The sequence below is a fragment of the Molothrus ater genome, chromosome 1, assembly GCF_012460135.2.
Source record: "Molothrus ater isolate BHLD 08-10-18 breed brown headed cowbird chromosome 1, BPBGC_Mater_1.1, whole genome shotgun sequence".
Classification (NCBI taxonomy): Eukaryota; Metazoa; Chordata; class Aves; order Passeriformes; family Icteridae; genus Molothrus; species Molothrus ater.
This window is the reverse complement of record NC_050478.2, coordinates 137,421,622-137,439,969: the sequence shown is the minus strand read 5'-3', so window position 1 is coordinate 137,439,969 and position 18,348 is coordinate 137,421,622. Positions and strand designations below refer to the sequence as shown.

At 37.6% G+C, this 18,348-nt stretch overlaps 1 protein-coding gene across 3 annotated transcripts in view; it reads right to left on the bottom strand.

Annotated features, from left to right (window-relative positions):
• Positions 1 to 18,348, bottom strand: part of TRPS1 (transcriptional repressor GATA binding 1) — a 206,764-nt gene that overhangs the window by 137,639 nt on the left and 50,777 nt on the right. For all 3 annotated transcript variants that reach the window (XM_036399848.2, XM_036399839.2, XM_036399857.2), the window contains 2 exons: positions 12,630 to 13,759; positions 4,293 to 4,896 (listed from right to left, as the gene is read on the bottom strand). In XM_036399848.2, coding sequence (XP_036255741.1) covers positions 4,293 to 4,896; positions 12,630 to 13,759 — 1,734 coding nt within the window. The remainder of the gene's footprint in view (positions 1 to 4,292; positions 4,897 to 12,629; positions 13,760 to 18,348) is intronic.

The window sequence follows — 18,348 nt, the reverse complement described above, 5'->3', positions numbered from 1 at the left end:
GAATGCAAAACAAGGAAAGAGGAAATAATTTTTTCTAATTTTCTATCTCCCCCAAATTTAAAGCTGTATGACCAGCTTTAGCCATATGAATGCCATATGAAATAGCACAAGAGCAAATATCAAAGACAAAAAGAAAATAACTCTTCTCAAAGTAAATGAAAACGTTTTTGAAATGCTGTGATTTCTTGTAGTGTCTAAACAGTCCAATCATTATAGTGCAAAATAATCTCAGTTTAATAGAAGAGTAGATTTTACCCTTTGCACCATATAAAAAGCTCATAGTAAAGGTTAACATAACCTCAGTCATATATTTAATGCTACATCCTGCAGTATGCCTTTGATAAAAATCCATAGTACTTTTGGAATAATGTGACGATCTCTCTCCCTTTGATGGTACACAAATCCCTCCACAAACTATGATTAATACACAAAGTAACCTTGCTGTGTGCAGGTCCATGTGACCCCACAGGACACACACACTGACCTGTGTTATTACTGCATCTTTGTTGGTTAAGCTACAACTTCTATACCAACACCTTTAGGTGGGCTAACTAGGCCTGTGTATAGGTCTGAAGGCTCAGGCTACATTTCCCTATTTTGTGGAAAACTTTTATGCTGCAGTGTCCACACAGACCAAAACAGGACACTTCATTTAAAATCAGTTTAGCAAAAAGTTCCTGCTGTCCAAGATCTGCACTGTCAAGGCATTAAACAATCTGCCTGGCCTGGAGTCTGCTGGCTGCCAATGTGCTACCCAAAAAAAGGAACATTTTTGCATCTCAATAGACGTTCCAGTATCAACAAATCTTTCAACTAGAAAATCAGCTACTCTAAGGAAGAGCAGAAATAATGTCCACATTGTACCACGCTGAGGTACATTTTTGGTAATTCCCATTTGTAAAACATACTGATTCACTGTAAGTACAGCTGCTGGAAATCCTTTAATAAGAAAAATAAATTAAAGCTACTCACAGAAGTGTACCAAGCCCCTGAGAAAGATTCTGTTACACACAGCTTGGAAGCATTCTCAGGGATAAAGGTGCATCAACTGCACATGTGTGTTTGCATTGTCTCCAGCTCCCGAAAGGTCACAAGCAGTTTGGTCTTTTAGATTCTAAAAATGAAAGAAATCTTACCCCAATGACTCCCACAAACAATCTACTGCAGCACAGAATCTAGGGAAGGACCATGGTCATCATGTACAGAAGGAATACAAGAAATAGCATATAAATGGCTTAGTCAACATCCAAAGCTGAAAATTACTCCAAGCAATTTCTAAAAATTAATTATCCGGTAAGCATTAAGAATTTCTGTGGACTATGGTATATTTTCACCCCTTCTCCAATTGATTTGCATTGTGTCTGATATCTTACCAAAATGCTAATCACTTTTAAACCTGTAGTATCAACCTCTATCTACTTGAAAAAATGTGAAAAAATCGTATCTCCTCTTTGCTTTCCCCCCATCATCAAGAAAGTAAAAAATTAAAAGCATGTGGTATTGCTGCTACTGTCAAATCATTACAAGTCATCTGTAATAAGCAGAACCACTTTATAAATACAGAATAGCCAGTACAACCAAAGGGATGTGTTAGGAACTTTCTTTTTTAGTCCATTTCTCAGTGTTTATTCACTGAGTAATTCCAAATTTTTGGCTTCCTCTGTGTCAATCTTCAGGGGGAAAAAAATGAAGGTGTCCACAGTGATTTTATTATAGGTTTTGTTTCCTAGTCACCAGTCGTCCTGGGATACAGTGTTTTGCATAAGCATTCATTATATGATACTAGAAGGATGTATTGAGTTAACACTTTGCTTTCAGAGAGGACCAACTTTTAGACAGCATTAGCTGCTCCTACTAGCTATTTCATATTAGAAAAATAAATGTAGAGAAAAGTAGATAATAATGAGTAGATAATAATGAGAGATTTGCTTAACAACACAGTGCAATTTTTTTTTAATTTCAGAGGATTACAAAAAGTAGCTTTTTCAAGAATGGATGGTAAATTCTTTTCTGAACAATTTTTATTTCTCTCTGGGCCAATTGAGCTTCTGGGCATACATATGTGTATGACAGATAATCCTTGACACTAAGCTCACACTAAGCTCCCAATGGTCAAGCTGACCATCTCTTTGTCTTCTTATTTGAGGCTCCAGTACTGCATCTCATAACTCTGTCTGCAGAAAACTAAATCAAGAGCAAATTAAAGGAGTTGGGTTTCTATGATCTTTTTCACAGATTGAAAAGAAGAGGGAACTAGTATCACTCACAGAATCACACTCCCAATATTGCCTATCCTACAGATCACCCCTTACCTTCAAGAAGTTTCAATTCTCATTTTGTTTTCTCTATCCATCAATCATGATGAAATACGTAATATTAGGGACTCTGTTCAGCAGATGAAAAAAGTTAATCTCCTTTCCCCCACTTTTTTTTTTAAATATTTCAAGCTGACAAAAGCAACTTGCCTAATTTTCTAAGAAAAGTGAAAATTCAAATATTATCAGTAAGGAAAAGACACAGACAAACAAGTCCTTGGCACAATAGAGTTCAAAGAGCGTGGCAGCTAAAGGTGTACACAAAAGTAATTCCTGTTTGAAGGACTGAATGTTTTATCAACCACTATAAACACAATCTGCTAATAAACCATTATAAAAGAAAAGTAGAGTTGTACACACTTTAAAATGTAAGGAACGAATTTATATGCACTGTTAATACACAAAAGTAAGACCTTTATCTTTTTTCCAGAGAAGTATGGAAGATATAGGTTTTTTACTCCCAGAAGTGATGAGTATGGAAGATACAGGTTTTTTAGACCCAGAAGTAATCACATTATTTTGAAATTGATAAAATATTAATTTGAAAAAATATGTATATATAAAAGTGGCTTTATATAAATACTTTAAAAAAGCATCTGAAGTTATTTTTAAAATGGCATAAGAAGCAGCCAGCATACAGTTACAGGAATTCCACTGCTGCATGGGTTTATGTATGTATTTTAATACCTATTTCGTGTTGGAGGAGAGAAATATAATCCTGCCATCCACAGTGAGCACACATCCAGGTTAGCAACAAGGAACCTATCATACTGTAACTGCTTCTCATACACTTAAAATCTGAGAACAATAACTAAGGTACAAAAGTTTGTGGTCTCCCTAAATTGCGTGCAGGGTTTAAATTACAGACACTCTATTTTATAATTAGAATGGCTGCAGTATTTTTAAGAACATTGACTTAATTTAAAACAGCTTTTAAGACTCCTATATGTACAGAGACAGATATACCTGTGTATAATCTTAGTAGACCATGGAATAAAACATTTATCTTCCTTTTTACATGTTACATGTGACATTGTTACACTAATTGATGCTATGGTTACAAATGCTGTTATAAAAGACAAAAAAGGAAACCAACAGATCATCACTTCCATTCTAGTGAGCTTTGTCTGCAGACTGACTGCTCCTGTGGCAAGTTTCTATAAATTCAGATAGGGAGCAGCTCCTGAAAACATGTGATGACTTCAGGAGAAAAGTATTTATTTGTCTCCCTGTTCAGCTCCTCAGAATATGAGATCTCTTCTAAGCTCAATTTTCTCTACAGTGGGAAAAACACACCTTGATGGAAGGGAAACTTCCTTGTATATAGATCCTTTTGTTTAAAAAAAAAAAATTAATTATTTGGTGGGACAAATATTTACCTTCTCTTATCACATGAGAACATGAGATCCTTTCTTTTCTTTTTTTGTTTTTCTTTTTTTTTGTTTCTAAGGCAACCAGACAAGTCTCAAAATTTATATATAATTATGTTGTTTCACAAAAAAAGGTTACTTTTTATTAATATTTAACTCACATTTCATATTCTTAGATATGTAGTAATATAAAATCCTGCTTAAGTGCGAACTGTCACACCACCAAAATTTAAGAGGTGATTAGTTGTTTTAGTGTAACAGATGTGCAGCCTTCTGGGGTTCTAAACCTCCCTTCTTCACATGCATCACCAACCTGCACAATTAGTAGGAATGATTAAACAAAATTCAATCAGAGCTAAATAGCAAAAGCAGAAGCTTACTAATACTCCATCAATACATAGATTGCTTTATGTGAACACTTTGGAAAATTTACCTGCCAGTTTGGCTCTACAAATTTGAGTCTTTCCTTGACTTTTTTTTTTTCCATGCCCTAAAAGAACCCCAACCACATTACTCTGGACCTGAAGAAATCATTTGCACAGCCAATCAAACATAACATACATGCAATCATAAAAAGCAAAAGGGGGGGAAAAAAAAGGTTTCCTACCCGTAATAAGGACTGGGATTCGTCTTTTGCCTTGCCGTCCCCGGATCCAGAGTAGGGCTGGCTGAGCTGCCCGGCTTTCTCTGCTGCTCCGGCTGGGACACCCTGCAGGAAACCCTTGCCCTCCACTGCCAAGCCATAAATGGGCCTTGCGAGATGGGCAGCTTCTACATTTGGACTATCCCTTAAAGGCTTTGGCTGCTCTTGGCCGACAGACACGGGGGTCAGTAAGCCTAGACTGGTCTGCGGGTATGATGGGCTCCCCCTCAAAATGTCTGTTCCTCTCCAGGTCACATTGCGAAGATCATCACTGGGACTGTCAGTCCAGCCTTTCTCCTTGAGCACTTCCTTATCTTCTATCTTTTCTCTCTTCACTATGCTGTCAGATATGGGCTCCCCTAATTTGGGGTCTGGATTAATCAGACTGTAGACCTTAAGGTCAATTTTTGGCTCTTCCTTGATGGACGAAACGCCATGAGTGTCCTCCCCGTTGGCTGTAGTGATGTCCATCTCCTGACAGTGCACAGTGTTGAAGTGCTCTAGTAGTGACTGAGTGTCAACAGCTGTGAAGCTGCACTGACGGCATTTGTAGCAGTTGTGTACTCGCCTGGAAGAAAACAAGAAGCACATTAACATGAGAGTCACCCCTTGGCCTTCCCTCTCACAGTGGTTTTACCTACCAAGATTAAGAAAATAAAGCAAACTTACAGTATGACCCTGTCTAAATAAAGCAAGCAGGTTTACTTTGGTATCTTATACAGCAGGGCAAAAATACTGCTGATTTTTCCTCTCATGCCTTGCAATGGCCTCCTATTGTTCCTTCACATTCCATGGTATTATTCTAAACTTCATAAAATTTTCACTGGGATTTTGTGTTTTTCTTCTTCAGTTTGCTGCAATATACTTTTCACTTTCTGCTGCAGCAGGAACACCAAAAAATATACTTTTCAACCAAAATCAAATAGAAGAGGACAGTTCTCTTGTTATTAAAAAAAGACTTCAAAATAACATAAATCTATGTTTGAAAGTTAAAACATTTTAAAAAGTCCTTTACTTTCTACCTATTCCATATACTTTTGCTTGACAAGATGATTTTGAACCAAGCTCTGATTAACTTAGGGATAAGAATACACCAAAGGACAGAAGGCTGTACACAAGAGACAGCAGTGTACACTTGGTTCTCCATGGACCTTTTAACACAACTTAAAAAGATGCAGCTCCAAAGATAAAGCACAATAGTTGGCTGTGTCACTACAAACTGCCTTTCCCGTCAAATATAGAAATTCTTGGGTAGGAGCTGTGGAACAGAGTGGAATAGCACGCCTTCCTGTTTTTACTCTAAAAGCCTATAAAAAGTACTGCATTACTAAATTATGTAAAGCATATGTTGCTACATGAGAACAACATGTTAGCCACTTACTGTATCTATCATAGGAACAGAACACTGTTTATGAGCTCTCTAACGCCATTATGAATAACTGTTCATAGCACAGGAGTGGTCAGAGCCTCTCATCAGGCTCTGGGACCCGCTGCACCCAGCATCCTACCAAAGCAGAGCAAAATTTCATCTGTGCCCTGCAAAATGTACAGAACTCGGCGAGAGCTTCTCCCTACAGACACGCTCACAAATCCACACCCCAGACATTCAGAGTCTCAACAGTGTCTTTAGCCAAACTAAAAAAATGAGCCTTTCACTATCCACACAGGACAAAACTCGTATGAGAGATCTGTTACTGCCTTGACTCCAATTGTTAGAATTAATTCTTTTAAGGCCAAAGCTTTGTCTCAGTGAAGTCAATGGCAAAACTCCCATTGACTTCAGTAAGAGCAGGATTTGGCTCTTGGTGCATCTGTAGAATTGGAATGATACACAAAATGTCCCTTTTAGACTATGATAGTTTAGAAGGGACAGCTTGCCAAACTTATTAAACCCCCTTGCCTTCCTTCTCTCCTTTTGTTGGAAAAACAAACCATATGTTATTTACATTGTCTGATTTTCTTGCAGTTGTGTCAGCGCACAGACATGAGTACACATTCGGATTCATGCTTTTCAGCCCTTGTGCAATATCAGTTTTCTTTTTGTCATTTTCTGTATTTATATTCATTTTAAGGGACTGGATGGTCTTGTTCCATTATGCAAAAAATAGATTCAGCCTTATGGCAACAAAACTTACTTGTGGGAGAGCAAGCTGTGGGTTAAAATCTTGCTCTGGCCACGTTCCTTTCGTTCGTTCTACAATTATGTTTTATTAAAATCAGCTTGTCTCTCAATGCGACACTAATATATTCTCTCTTGCAACTCAATTCTTTTCTAAACCAAGCTTAATTCTCTCCCTAACCAAAAAAAAAAAAAAAAAGAGAGTGCTATCTGATCAAAACCATTTTATAAATACAAAAAGCCAAGTTATAAAGAGGGTCAGCCCTGTAAAGGTGGGATACCATCAGAGAAGTCCAAGTTAGACAGGGGCTAGTTATCTTAAAAGCCAAGTTAAACAAGACACCATTTGGGGCTAATGGCTCAACCACATACACTCCCCATGTGAAAGTTTATCAATCCTTTGGGACACTACTTAGCCCTAAGTGTCTCTTGTTTAACTTGGCCATTTCAACAGCTAACCCCCTTCCTAACTTGGCTCTCATCTACAGATATCACACCTCCAAACAGCTGATCTTTTTCTGCCTAACTTGTCTTTTTTTATTTTTCCATTCCACACTGGCTAAATGTTTTTGATCAGGAGCCATATACACCACACTTCTGAGGACACAAATAAATGCTGAATATTACATGCAGTTGTAATTACATGGCTGAGGCCCAGATACAATCACCCTTATTACATTAAAGGTTTGTTAATTTAAATTATTTCTAACTGATTCAAAGACAGTCATATAAGCATTCCTTCATTCTTCCATGAGACTGTGATAAGCACTGTGATGTGGAAAAAATGAGGATATACTTCAGTAGACAGTAACCCAACAGGCTTTTTTCTTTCAGAATGTATAGTTTTCAGTATGCATTAAAAATCTGCCATCAGCATTATAAATCTTGATACTTCATATGGGTTTGTCCTGTGTATTATTCAATCCCCAAGCTCCAATATGTCAGCTAAAGTTTGGAGCTGTCCAATATAAGTCACAGTCCCAAATAATAAAATAGTAACTATCATCAGCCATTAGAAAACTTTTGAAAGTTGGAAACTTATTCTTTCCCAGAACAAGGCATAAAAAGAAAATGTTTTCTTCTCAGTTTTCACTCCACCCTGACAGCAAGCAGGGAAACAAATTTGCAGTGTTTGATTTCTCTTTTACTAGAAATTAAGCCTACTCTGCTTCTAAAAGCCCAAGTTACATCTAGAGTTGTGTGCAAAGCTCTTCAAGGCTAAGCAACAAAATTTTAAGAATTCCAGTCAGCAAAGTACACAAGAAGCATTCCTGTGCTTTACCTCAAAGTTACACTTTACAGCTAAACCACAGCTATACCATCTGAAACTCTGAATTTGTCTGATGCAATACTGTGTGTTGGTACAGAGCTACTCTAAGAAGAAGAAAATCTTGAGATGGAAGAAAGTGATGTAAATGAAGAAGAAAACAGTACTCTTCCTTCTTTGTTATTGTTTATACAGCCCTCAAGAACACTAACAGCAGGTTCAAGCCATAAACTGGCATTCTTTGCAATATAGCATTGGGCTGGCAATGTTATCCCATCCACTGAGGTCACTTAGCATTATCATTTCTACTAGAAAATGAAGCAAAGACCTGATTATTTATGGACAGTAAAACATTTATGGCCCAATCCCAAGATTAAATATCAAGAAATTCAGGCAAAACCTTTGCTGCGGTTACATTCTGAGAACTAAAAAAAATCTTATCATTATTTGTACTGAAAAGTACTTGAATTGAGCACTGTAAGATACAAGGATTTTCCCTCACAAAATCTTTATGTTGGAGAGATTACACGGTTGGAGTTTTTTAAAGATTTAATGTTCTTTATTTGAACTTCCTAACAGGCTGCAAGACTCCCAACATTAGCCAATTGTTAATTAAGTCTTGTTGACATACTTCTAACTAGTCTGAAGTATTACAAAACACCATCTTCTACAAAACAAGTAATTTTTTTTTAATTACCTGAAGACAGTCCTAAGCTCTAGGGCATAGAAAATATTCTGGAAGAAGGTATGGCTGTCATCTCACTTCCATTTTTTCACATTTTATTTTAGTTATAAATAAAATAATTACTATAATTTCTCATGAAGAAGCAGGTTTATAAGAAAGTTAACTTTTGAGATGGGTGCTGCACTCAAGCTGTTCAGAAGAAAAGACAGCCAGCAAAGCAAGGAAGAAAATGCACCATAGTGTTGGAAGGGAGAGGAGACAGGGCAGAGTGGAGAGCAAGACTGAGATCAAAGGAGAGCAAAAGCCATTGGCAAGAGCAAACAAGTTCAGAGCAGTGAATTAAGGTGTCAGGAGGATGGAAAAGGCCCTCATAGCTGCTGCTATTGTTCAGAGTGAAGGTTTCTGCTTTGTTCTAAAACTGGGAGCTAGTGGGCCTCAACTGACATTTTTTCCCAGAGTTTCTTCTCTGGGGGAAGTGTCCCAAAGGCGCCACATTTCCATAATCTATATATCTGAGACCCTGCTCTGGCTTTTTGTGCCTGACAGTCTGAGGGTCAGTCCCAACAGCCCTGTCCCCAACACCCCATCCCTGAGCTGCAGCCCAGGCACTGGGGAGACACAAGCCCCAAGCACTCCTTTGCCTTTTGCCCTTCTGCCTCCTTTATCTTTGGAGGCAGGATATTATTTCATGAACTCGAAATTAATTTCTAAAGAGAGCCTTACAAAACTGCTGCCATCCACATTTTCAAAATTATTTATTAGAAAAATTATTCTACCCCATTGCCAAAGCTTCTATTTCATTTGAGTCTTTACATTTTCATATCATATTTTGCAATTTAATGAATCACTATCCTACCTTGTTTTTAAAAAGCTTAAAAGATTTTTCAGCATAGCACTTCTAATTATAACTAGCACTGATCAAATGCTTTCAGTCAAGTAAGGTTTTACAAGAAAAATTCTATCTTTTGCCAAATTGAAAAAATGCACTGTTTTCCCACATTTTAGCACAATTATACGAAAAAAGAGGCACTTCTGCAAGAAGCTGCTTTGATTTTACAAAACTAAACAAAATTAATTATTTTGGAACAAGCAGGAAAATAATCTCTAGACTAAGTGAAACAACATGCAAAATTTGCCCAAATACTCAGTTTGATTTTTATCTAAATTAAAAGTGTTGGCATCTTCTGGCTCATCAGAATACCAGACAGTTTTAAGAAAAAACTAAGCTTTGCAATGAACATGAATAGTATCTGATTCCTCAGAGGTATAATGGAAAATGAGTAGTAGCAGAATTAGTGGAAAATGGAGGCCAATAAATCTTCTAGGGATTTATTTGAATAAGCACATTTTAGTGAAGTTTAAATACAAGTAAACTCAAGTGCAATGTGATTCATTGACTTCAGATTTAAATGAACAGCTCTCAAATAATCATGTCAAGAAATACTGAATGAGCGCTAAGTGTAAATATACATTTCTGTGGAAAGAAAAATTGGAAAGAACTGCTTTTGCAAATTCTAATACTGTTGCAAATACATGGCTGCAAAGGAATAACATTGAGATATTAAAAATTTTTTAGCTAGCAATACACAGTGAAATTTTAGATGTAGAGCCAAAAGGAAGCAAAATAAATAATAAAATAAATTAAGCATGTTGTTCAGACACATGACTCGAAAATTAAAATAGTGCAGAGAAAAAAATATATGAATCAAAATATGTAAGTAGCACCTAAAGCCAACACTGATACTCCAGATTATCAAGGCTAAATCTAAATATGGCAACTGCAGAACATTTTTTTCCACTACATTAATGTTTAGTATTATGTTTACTGTTAGAATCCATTCAGCTCCTTATTATATAAATGAAGAGGTTTTAGAGACATGGGCATGTACAGCATTTTAAATATATCAGATGTACATAATGTGCGGCATAAAAGTGTTGAGACAAATTCTGATTAAGAAATAGAGAAGCCCAGTTGGATGTGAGGTGACTACATTAGCATGTTTCTGTCTATCAACCAACACTACTATTTATAGATGTTCTACTTCTTAAAATATGAACTGTACTCTGTCTTTAGGTTCTAAAATACAAAAAGGGAAAGAAACCACATATCTGATACATGCCAGACTTCTACTAAAAAAAAAAGGCCTGGTAATAGTTATAATGCCTCAAAAGTTTTAGTTTGAATAGAGTGAAAATTAGGTTATACATAGAAAAACAATAAAACCTGCTGGTGTTTGCCATTACAGAGCAAACAAACTGAACTAACTTATGTGATTTCAAAAAAGATGGACAGTGGGGGAAAACAGCAGCAGTACAAGTGGAAAAGAAACAAAATTTATATTATCAAGGGGGAATTACAGGAGAAAGGGAAAGAAGTTAGCAGTTATGGGGACATTGTACTTTGCTTTACACACGCCCTCAGAGTAGTCAATAATGTCATAGACTGGGGTTAACAGAGTATGTTGCTCAAGTGTTTTAAACAAAATAGCCTAATCTTAGACAAACAATTTGAGACTAAAATGCTTAAAGTGTATCTCTTGATTTTCCAAAGTTCAGTTCCCTGTGACTACTGCCAGAACTGCAGGGTGCTGAGCCCTCCAAAGGAGCAGCTACAACTACCCCATCTCAGGCTTAGCACTTAATTTTAAAAGTCATGGCTTCTCCTTTCTTGAGAAAAAGGATCCTAGCTCGGCATGCTTGTTAAAACTTAAATTACCAGTTGCAGCAAAATAAAAGGTTGGATTCTTTCAGTAAAGGAGCCATTTCAATCTTCCAGTTACTTAACCACTAAAAAAAGATCATGCCATGCCCCAGCAGCGGACAAAGTGCTGCCTATGGAGTTCTTCAGCATGGCTCAAAGCTGTTATAATAATGCTTGGAACTTAGATACCACTTTTCATCTTCAAAGCAGTTTACAAACATTAACTAATTAATCCACACAACATCCCTCAGGCCCACTTGGATCAAAAATGGGGAACTGCATGCTGGGACCTGAATCCTCTGTGGGCCCTAGCTCCAAATTAAAGATGAGCAATCTGCTCTTTTTTTTTTTTTTCTAAATAGACTCCTGATATATTGCCAATGCAGCCCTCTGTTGGGCAACATTTGGATGCCCCCAGCTTTAATCTCTATTAAAGTATCATGCCCCAGTCTGCCTTTGTTAATTTTGGATGTCTTGGAATCTATTAAATGTGGCACAGTTTCTTGAGCTTTTAACAAAGCTTTAGCTTTGAAAATGCATCTTCTTTTGTCTTCATTCTAGCTGGCTTCCACACAAAGATCTTTTAGATGAGATAGATACTGAAGTTTTCCGTTGTTGTTGACGCATTAGCCTTAACTATTAACATATTCAGCACGATTTTCTAATATTTAACATCACTTTTGCAGTGGCACATAACTGTTGCTCTTTACAAACGCTAAGAGCCAGCTCCTCCTCTGATGCAAACTGGACTGCCAGTTTACAACAGCCCAGGAACTGACCCAAGAAGTTTAGCAGGGAGTTGGCTGCTACTATGACATTGTGTCAGACTGAGTCAGGAGACTGGCTGCATCCACCTCCAAATAGGAACATTAGCATTTAAAATAAACAGAATGACACTGTAAACCAGCAACACGAAAATAAGCATCTGCAAAAGGATCTTGGGGAATGACATCAACAGACAAAAGAGTGTCTACTCCCAGTGGGAAACGAACACCAAAACAGCAGTGGAATGCTCTTAAACTAATTATTACATTGCTGGACTTGGGAATGGAAAATACTACAAAAAGGTAGTACATTGAAGCACTGTTATGGAGCATAAAGGGTTCACAGTCTATCTTGGAAAGTAAAGCCATTTGTGTTCCCTGACTGAATGAAGATGCCAACTTTCTCAGAAAAAGCCTAAACTAAAATAGCACCTATAGTACCTAAAAGATTCTGGGTGGAAAATAGCTGACCAAACCTCAAATATGCTGAAACTTTAGCATCTGCACACAAATCCAAATTTCCCTCTCCTCTGCACAGGTTTAAATGTATAATTAAATCCACCAACTTAGCTGGTGGTTTTCCAAAACAAAGTGGATATTGGATTGGATTGGACTTTACTGGCTGTAAAGATTTATATCTATACACATTCCTATTTTGATTTCCAGCTTCCTCAAATGTTTGAGGAATGGTGACATTTAATTAAGAAACTATGGAGGGGGCGCTGTTTGGGTTCCAATCATTAATCATTTGAAACTTCACCATACCTGTAGTGTCGGAAAATCTCTTCTTCCACCTGGGTGGTAAAGTCACATTTGGTACATGAGTGTTCTTTGTTCTCCTTGAGCGTCAGCGGCCCCTCTGCCCCTGGCAGGGCGTTTGTTTCTGGTTTGACATCAGACGCTTGGCCTTCGTGTGCATTCTCATAGTGGAGCAGGAGAACGTCCACGTCGGGAGTGGAGAATGAGCACTGATGGCACTGGTGTTTGACTCTAGAGCTTCCTGTCACCCCTGGAGACAGGTGCAAAAGCAAGAGAGCACAGTGGGAACAATTACTTTTTCTGCAAGCAAATGGGTAAGTAATTTCTCCAAGGTGCTTTTCTGGGCTGCAGAGGCCTCGGGGACAGAACTGACAGTGCTTAATGGTACATTTATGAATGTTGTGTAGCTGCTGATAGTGACGGAGAAGTGGGCCCACCACTATTACATCTGGGCCATGGCTCTTTGAGTACCTAAAGTCACAAAACTGACAGTTGTAGCTTGTCACCATGCTGTCCTCTGCTCCTTTGCTACTCAAGTCTTTCTTTTTTGCCACACTCGCACCCTTTTCTGTCTTTGTCACTAACTCCCCATCTGTATTTTTGGCTAGATCATTCTGGTTAATGACAGATCCCCTAGAAAGCTTATCATTCAGATCTGGGTGGAGGCTTCCTGCCTGGCTTCCCCCATGCTGTTTGCTGTAATGTTCTAATAGTTTCAAAGAGCTGGACGATTCACAGCTGAAACTGCAAAATTTACACCAGTAGTAACTGGTAGTATCGGTACCATTTTGTCTAGAGGAATCTATTGGCTTGATGGGCACCGAATATCCAACTGGCGTATCATCTCCTGCTTTTACAGTGATTCTGTCTTGCCACTTCCCCAAGTCTCCAGAATCACATGGTCGAAGAGTAGGACTGGATTTATTGGAGTTTTTCTCTGAAGTTTTACCAGTATCAGAGGAGGGAAGGGCTGCTTTCATTTTGTTTGGGTGAGTCTGTAAGAAGTGTTGCTCTAGTTCAGTGGAGGAGTTGCCCATGTAGGTGAAATTGCAGAATTTGCAGCGGAAGTACTTGGTGTTGCCTTGGCAATCTGGAGTTTTCCGCCCAATTCCAATGAAGGTTCCACCTAAAGTAACCTGTGAATAAAGAATAAGGTCATTTTAGCTCCACTGTATATTTATTCAAATAGCAAGGAGTGGAAGTGGGGGGGAAAGAGAAATAGAGAGGAATTGATTCATAAGCTTATTTTATTAATCACTGCCACCATTTTCATGTGTACCATGTAAGATATCATACATATACCCTCACATTTGTATTTAACATTTGTTGATGAATATTTTTAAATGTTTCTCATAGCTGAATATATATTCCATATGAATAACAAATACATTGATTTGCAGAGACTGAGGCAAACGTGCAGAAGATTATCTTAGTGCTGATAGGACTGTTCCTTCCTTCACTGTATCATTAAATAGTATCACTGACAGAAGATCCAATAATCAGTTCCCACAGCTCTGAACCCTTTGAAAGCAGACTTTCCTGGGAGACTATACCAGGTGTGGAAGAAAAAAAACAACCCTCAGTCTTCTGACTTAGATGCTTTAATCATATTTGTTCTTTACAGACAAAGAGAATTGCTTTCTAAATTCAAGCAAGCAAAAATTTAATTTCAAATAACAAATTCAGTTTGTTGTGTCGGGAGTACGACCAATTCTTACAAAGATCATAACTACACGAGTATCCAGTATCCACCAGGATGTCTTTTGACAGAGCCATACTGGCTGATGTCTCAAACAAAAGGCAGTTTTCTCAAGGATTACTCACTGCAGACATTCTCCAAGGAAATCTTCTGTTCCTCTCATGCACAGAGCTCAATTTAGTAAAACAAGGATGGAAAAACTACAGTAGAAAAATGGCATGTGGCAAAGAAAACTACCACACCCAAGCCCATGACATCACTAATTACACACACAAAAAATAAGGTAGGTCTACTTAACTGTTCTGATGATGTCTGAGCAAAATGCTCTGCAGGAAGGGAAGAAGGCTTCCAGGGCTGATGTTATTAAAGCCCGTGTTCTCACAGCAAGGCAGGCCTGCCCTTCCCAGGAGTGCACCACACCTGCCCCTGACATCAGGGGGAGATTTGCTGCTCCTGTACAACTGGTTTGAAGGCCAAAGAAACAATCTCTCTCATTTTGTCTCTTGACAAAAATGTCACCATTGCAAAGCTTCTTTTTCTGAGTAGCAAATAGTGTACAGCATCCAGAAGATAATTCCCAAAATCCACAGACATCGACTCCTTTGCCATCATCCAGTCTATGCCACATGGTGTAGACATGGGTGGAAGCTCCCTTGTGACATACTCTCATTTTTTACACCCAGAAAATGTCTTACAGGGAATATAAAATTGAGCCTTGCAGAGTTTGATTTGCATTCTCCCAACCAGTAAATGTATTACTACATTTCTGCAGGTTTCAGTTCTAATGCAATAGGCAAATGGTGTAATTATTTTTCTTCTCCTCCTCAACAGCTATGCCACAAAGATAACATGATCACTGCTCATTGAGTACCACACCAAATGGAAAGACTCAGACATACAGAGAGCATGAAATGTAAACATTTTTAAATGTAATATTAATAATGCCTTTTAGCCATTTAGCTCAGAAAATGAAATGCTATCCTTTATACCTCATCAGAATTGAGCATGTATAGTGAGGCAATGAGTTACTAAACCATGATATAATGAGCTGCTTCTCTTCAGCCTCCAAATCTTTCTTCTGTTTATTTTTTTTCTTAAGGAAGCAAAATCCCCATGCACTGGTTAAAACTTTTCCTTAAATAAACTGAAAATGGCTTTCTGTTTGTTTAGGAAACATATCTCATTAGGCAATGGTGAGTCAGGCAGGCAAATCATTAGGACTTAGCTGTAAGAACATTTTCACTTTCAACTGGGACTCTACATTCTGCTATCAAATTATGAACTTGGTTTTGAAGAGGTTCTTTGCAAGAGGGATGTTTAACAGGTCTTCTGTAGTGCAGGAGTTACCTCCCTTTATTTATTTTATGGCAGGCAAGAATTGGAGACAAAGCCAGGCTGAGCCTGATCCCATTGACAAAAGTGGGATCTGGGCTTGCCTTCCAGTATCTAGCACTTAAGGTCTTCATCCAGTGCATTATTTCAATGTTCAAAGTCTTAGTGGTGTCAAAAGACAACTTAAAGAAAGCACTGATGCAATTAAGTAAATAGAAAATAACAGCAGTTCACTGCATGATTACATAAGCTGTAAGGTGATCTGGTTTCGTTCATTTAATTAGATATGTGTGTTTGTTCTGTGTATGCACAGAAGACTGACCAAAATGCTTTACCTTAAATGGCTCTAATGAGTAAATACACTGATTACTCTCAACTGTCCAGCCACAGAGTTACAGATAACAAACCTATTTTGCAGACACTCTATGGACGTCAGTTACAAACTCTGAGTGACAATAATCCCAGCTGCCAGTCATTGCTAATTACTTTTATTTCAGAACATTGGTAAAATGCATAGTACTACTATTTTCTACACTGGACTCTAAATCACATCACTTCTGTAACTTGTGCTAATCCTGCTTAGTGGTCTACACAGCAAGTTTGTGTTCCATGCTAATACATCCTTCCCTGCATCACAAGAGGATAAAGTAGAATTAAATATTTCCACAGTGCTTGTGTTAAGTTCTTGTAATGTGGGAGATACATCTTTACATCACTCGAATGTAATTGATTACCAGTTATTGGTTCGGAATTTCCCTGAATACCTGCCACAATTCAAAATAATTCTTTGCATTAGACCATGCATGTGAAAAGTAATTCAGGGTCACCTTAATGTTATTACACTCAAAAGCCTCCTTTCATACATAGCAAAGCCTACTGAAAGTTCCATGAAGGTCGTCATTCAAAGACAACTAAAGAAACTGATTTCCATGCAGAGAGGTTGGGAGAAGCACTTGAAGTGACAGTATAAACTGAATCTGTTTCAACTTTCAGCCAGCCACATTTGAAAGAAACCCACACATTTGCAGAACTGTTTGGATTCCCACACTTTGCTCAAATCTTGGCTTGACTTCCAGATTTTCCAGTTACACGTTGTATGTCTATGTACAGGCACTAAACTTCTTCACTGGGGGATGTAATTGTCCTTCACCTTCTGCTTTCTCTGATCTGCCCCACAAAGAGGAAAAGTAAAGGAGAATGAGAAAGCAGAATATGGCTGGATGGATGGATGGATGGATACAGATAGAGAGATAGAGATATAGATAGAGATTAGATAGATAGATAGATAGATAGATAGATAGATAGATAGATAGATAGATGATAGATAGATAGATAGATAGATAGATAGATAGATAGATTGATAGATTGAGATATACATACTATGGCAATCAATATCCACATTTCTGTGTGGTATCAGAAGTGATAGATTCTTGTATTTACTCCCTTAATTTATTCTAATCCCAACAAAATTTCATCTCCTGCACTGCTCTAACAGAGTTACATTTCCTTAAGTAGACACTTCTTCCCAACATAAAAAAGAACCTAAAGAAAAGCAATGCTAAAATTCTGCAATTCTGTTCTAGCACTGGAGTCCAAAGTTAGTGACACAGCCAGTAACAGTCATGAACAGAGGTACAGCTTGTAGAGGAAATACAGGAGCAACTATAGATCAACAGTTCCCTCAACACACAAAGGAGAAAATTAATCTTCACAATTCTCTTTTTAAAGAGAACCTAACATACAAGTTCAGACTGTGGAAACATGGTTTAATTCTTCCCTTCATTTGCTTATGAAACCTTGGGATTATCACTTACTTCTGCAGCATCTCAACTATGGCAATATAGTTGGTATTAATTATTACACTGTACAAAAAAAAGACAGATATTAGAATGGTTTTTCCATTCTTGTGCTAGATGTGGTTGCACTGATATTCTTTAAAAATTACTCTTCAAAGCTCTGTCTCATTCTGGGATTAGACTGAAATATATTTCACAGTAAGAGTTCCATAAACTCAAAACTCTTAATCATTAAGTTTATTCATCAGTGGGGGAAATTGTCAAAATCTGAAGCTCATGTGTTAATACAACTAAGCTATCTCCTCAAACACCACACACATTTCCAAAAATAGCCAGAAAAAGGAGAAAAGATAGCACGATAATTGACAGTGTTTCAAGATGTACTTTCTAAAGTATGTTGGCAAGTACGTCAACAAAGCTGTGTAATTGCACTATATGTTTCCAACAGATATGTCTACATTAATTAGTCAAGACAATGATTTCATGGAATAGATGGACTTGAGCAAAAAGAAGTACTTTCTTCTTTCTTTTTTTTTTTTTAATGGGTCTTTGATTTTTATTTTGCCCTTGGTCCAAATGCTACCCCTATTCTCTCTCCTGCTTTTCAAAATTCAGTCCTAAATTCCATCACACCAAACCAGTTTACAAATACTTCTTACAGAACCAGAAAAAAATCACCAAGGAAGAGAAAATCTGCCCACTTCTGTATTCATGTATTTCATGCAGAAAATTCTACCAGCAGCAACTATATCCACATAAGAGATTCAACCACAAGGATTACATGCTCAGGGTAAAGCTGTCTTTGACCCCTGGCTTCTTCTGCAAGTACTGATTAGAATCCATCTGCACTGGAACATCAAATGTTAATCTTTTTTTTTTTTTTTTTTTTTTTTTTTTT